The sequence below is a fragment of the Lathyrus oleraceus genome, chromosome 4 (genome assembly GCF_024323335.1).
Source record: "Lathyrus oleraceus cultivar Zhongwan6 chromosome 4, CAAS_Psat_ZW6_1.0, whole genome shotgun sequence".
Classification (NCBI taxonomy): domain Eukaryota; kingdom Viridiplantae; phylum Streptophyta; class Magnoliopsida; order Fabales; family Fabaceae; genus Lathyrus; species Lathyrus oleraceus.
Window position 1 is genome coordinate 404662997 of NC_066582.1, and position 4026 is coordinate 404667022.

General features: G+C 36.3%; 1 protein-coding gene across 1 annotated transcript; it reads left to right on the forward strand.

The window, feature by feature from the left end:
• Positions 1–959: 959 nt before the first annotated feature.
• LOC127137731 (uncharacterized) lies at positions 960–2042 on the forward strand. Its single transcript, XM_051064159.1, has one exon. The coding sequence runs from the start codon at positions 960–962 to the stop codon at positions 2040–2042; it is 1083 nt and encodes a 360-aa protein (XP_050920116.1).
• Positions 2043–4026: the final 1984 nt, after the last annotated feature.

Here is a 4026-nt window from a genome sequence, read left to right on the forward strand (position 1 = left end):
CAAGAAAGTCTAACTCTGAGCAAAATAGCAAAGTATCAGAAGCATCTGAACAAGAAGTAAGCTCTAGATGTTCTGACTCTGAACAGCGCTATCTGAAGAAACTATCTGAACTCACAAGTGATCAACATCAGAAGCAAGATTCCAAGATTCTCCAGAAACACAAATACTCTGAGCATGAAATTGCTAATCATGAAAGAGTAACGTTAAAGTCAAGTAAAGATTTGCAAATTGTTTTCCTAATTAAGAAAGAGACGTTAATCTCCAATTTCAATAAAGAAGATACTACTTGTGGTAAGTAGTCATTTCAAGGAGAGAAAGTTATCCTGCAGAAGCTATTTAAGTGATGGCGTAAATTCATTTTAATATCCACCAGTTTCAACTACTACTTCAACTGATATATAAAATGGGCTGCAATCAACTTTGAAGCATCAGTAAGCCAACAAGCCAAAAATTATACTGAAACATCAATGCTCAAGAAAAACACTCTTGCTCTCTAAGATCTTCACGAAGCTTTTGCTTATAACGTGAAAAACTTTTGTTCTTAATACTGTAATATTTGCTTTCTTAGAAGCACTCTAGATTACATAAATCTTTCATCTATTGTTTGTTGATTTCCTCAAGTGACTCTGTGTAGTCTGTATACTTGAGAGGACTAAGAGATTTTTCTCTTAGACGTTATTTGTAATCTTTCAAGATTAGTGGATTAAGTCCTTGTTGAAGGCGAAATCACCTTGGCCGGGTGGACTGGAGTAGCTTTGTGTTATAAGCGAACCAGTATAAAATCATTGTGTGGTTTTCATTTTGAAAAAGCGCTTATTTTTCCAAACAATTCAAACCCCCCTTTCTTGTTTTTCTCACCTTCAACTTCACCCTACTTTGTTCATCTCAGCGATGGCCCTGGTTCTGTTACAGTTCTTCCAAAACTTACTGGTTCCAACTATCATTCATGGGCTCGAAGCATGAAGAGGGCTCTTGGTGGCAAAATGAAGATTGAGTTCATTGATGGATCTCTTCCTGTCCCTGCTGATTCTTTCGATCCATCCCTGCGTGCTTGGAACCGATGCAACATGCTTGTACATTCTTGGATCATGAATTCTGTTTCAGATTCGATTTCTCAGTCCATAGTTTTCATGGAGAATGCGCTTGATGTATGGAACGATTTGAAAGAAAGGTTTTCCCAAGGTGATCTCATACGAATTTTTGAGCTGCAACAAGAAATATACAATTTAAAGCAAGAAACCAAATCAGTAATTGATTTTTTCTCTAATCTTAAAATTCTTTGGGAAGAACTAGATTTGTATTTGCATTTACCAACTTGTACCTGTCGCATAAAGTGTTCATGTGAAGCTATGCGCAGTGCAAGATCTCATCACCAGCTATTGCAAATTATCAGATTCTTGATTGGTTTAAATGACCAATTTGTTGTAGTGAAGCCCCAAATCTTGTTAATGGATCCTTTGCCAACTATGAATAAGATATTCTCCATGGTTATCCAACATAAGCGACAAATTCAGCTCCCTATTCCAAATGATGAGTCACAAACACTGATTAATGTTGCTGATTCCAAGAGGTTTGGAGCAAGAAATAATGCATTCAAGCATGTTATCCGTGTTTGCACATTCTGTGGCAAGACTAACCATACTGTTGAAAATTGCTTCAAGAAACATGGTGTACCACCTCATATGCAAAAACAATTTCAGAATTCAGCTAACAATGTGGCATCGGATGGAAATGATGATGGATCTTCATCTCATGGTGCTGACATTAAAAGTGATAATTCACCTATGACTCAAGGTCAATTCAGTGCTTTAATGGATCTACTTCAGAAATCAAGCCTTGGCCAATCTTCAGGACATGCTTCTTCCAACCAAGTTGTTGTTAGTCATCCATCAATAGGTAACACATATCATTGCATGCATAGTAGTAGTAGTGGTTCTTGGATCATTGATTCAGGAGCTACTGATCACATATGTAGTTTTGTCCAATGGTTCCATTCACATAAGAAAATTATTCCCATCACTGTTAGATTGCCAAATGGATAATGCATTATTGCTAACCACTCTGGTACAATTCATTTTTCTCCTGTTTTCATTGTGCACAATGTTCTTTTGATCCCTAAATTTTCTCTAAACTTATTATCTGTTTCAAATTTGTGTGAATCCTCTAATTACAATGTCAATTTCCTCAAATCACAATGTGTCATACATGACAAAATCACCATGAAGATGACTGGTTTTGCTGAGCAAAAAGATGGATTGTACTATCTAACACTAAGAGATAATGATTCACCTGCTACACACACCTGATTTAACTTCTGCCCTAGCAGCCAATGTCACTTTACCAGATAAAGCCTTATGGCATTTTAGATTAGGACACTTATCTCAAAACAAATTATTGTATCTACATTCCCAATTTCCTTTTATCAAAGTTAATCATAAAGATGTTTGTGATGTCTGTTGTTATGCTAGACAGAGAAAGCTTCCTTATACTGTTAGTAATAATAGAGTTGCACACCCTTATGACTTGATCCATTTTGACATTTGGGGACCCCTTGCAGTCCAATCTTTACATGGTCATTCATATTTTTTAACTGATGTCGATGACTGTAGCAGATATACATGGATAACATTAATGAAAGCCAAATTTGAAGCTAGACAGCATGTTATAAACTTTGTCAATCTCATAGAAAATCAACATAACCTTCATGTCAAAACTATCAGAACTGATAATGGTTATGAACTTAACATCCCTGAATTTTTTGCATCTAAGGGAATCATTCATCAAACAAGTTGTGTTGAACCTCCACAACAAAATGGTCGAGTGGAGAGGAAACATCAACATTTACTAAATGTTGGAAGAGCCCTTCTTTTTCAATCAAAACTCCCAAAGGAATTCTGGTCCTATGCTATTTTACATGCAAAATTCATTATAAATAAACTTCCTACACAAGTTTTAAACAATCTTTCTCCTCATTTCATACTGCACAATGCACATCCAGATATGCATAGTCTCAAAGTATTTGGATCTCTTGCTTTTGCATCCACATTACATATGCATAGAACAAAACTTGAGCCAAGAGGTCGAAAATGTGTTTTCTTAGGATACAAGAATGGTATGAAGGGTGTGATACTCTATGATATTAACAGTCATACAATTCTTGTTTCTAGAAATGTCATACATCATGAGCATATTTTCCCCTATTCAAATGTCAATTCCACTAATTGGAACTATCATCCTTACAAAGATCCCATTGACTCACCACAAAATGAACCCATCATACATGTTCCATCATAAAACATTGAATCCACAGCTGAGGAACATGAGCATCATCCTGACACAACCATTGACACACTGCACCATTCTAACATTGACCCTGAACCCTTAGAAAATACTGGTGAGAACCATGACACTCAATCTGTCCCTGATACACCAAATATTGACAACATCCAATCTAGACCTGTTAGAGCTAAACATACACCTCATTATCTCTCAGATTATGCGTGCAATACATCTGATGTATCAACAGTCAAGTCATCATCAGGTACAACCAAAACTAATTATCCTATTTCAAATTATGATTTTCTGCATTTTTTGTCTGCATCTCATCGTGCTTTTGCATCCAATATCACTCTTACACATGAGCCAAAGAATTACAAAGAAGCATGTTTGTCTGAACATTGGATCAAGGCCATGAAGTCTGAATTAGATGCATTAGACAAGAATAGAACTTGGAACGTAGTTGATTTACCACCACATGTCAAACCAATTGGTAACAGATGGGTGTTCAAAGTGAAGCATAGAGCAGATAGCACAATAGAGAGGTATAAAGCTAGACTTGTTGCCAAAGGTTACAACCAAATTGAAGGGCTTGACTTCTTTGACACTTTCTCACTTGTAGCAAAGCTTACCACTGTCAGAACTCTTCTTGCAATAGCAGCCATCAACAATTGGTTTTTACATCAACTTGATGTTAACAATGCCTTTTTACACGGGGAATTGCAGGAATATGTGTATATGACCATACCT

What these genes read in the sequence shown, in the direction of transcription:
- LOC127137731 (XM_051064159.1), top strand. Translation starts at nt 960, where the DNA reads ATGAAGAGGGCTCTTGGTGGCAAAATGAAGATTGAGTTCATTGATGGA.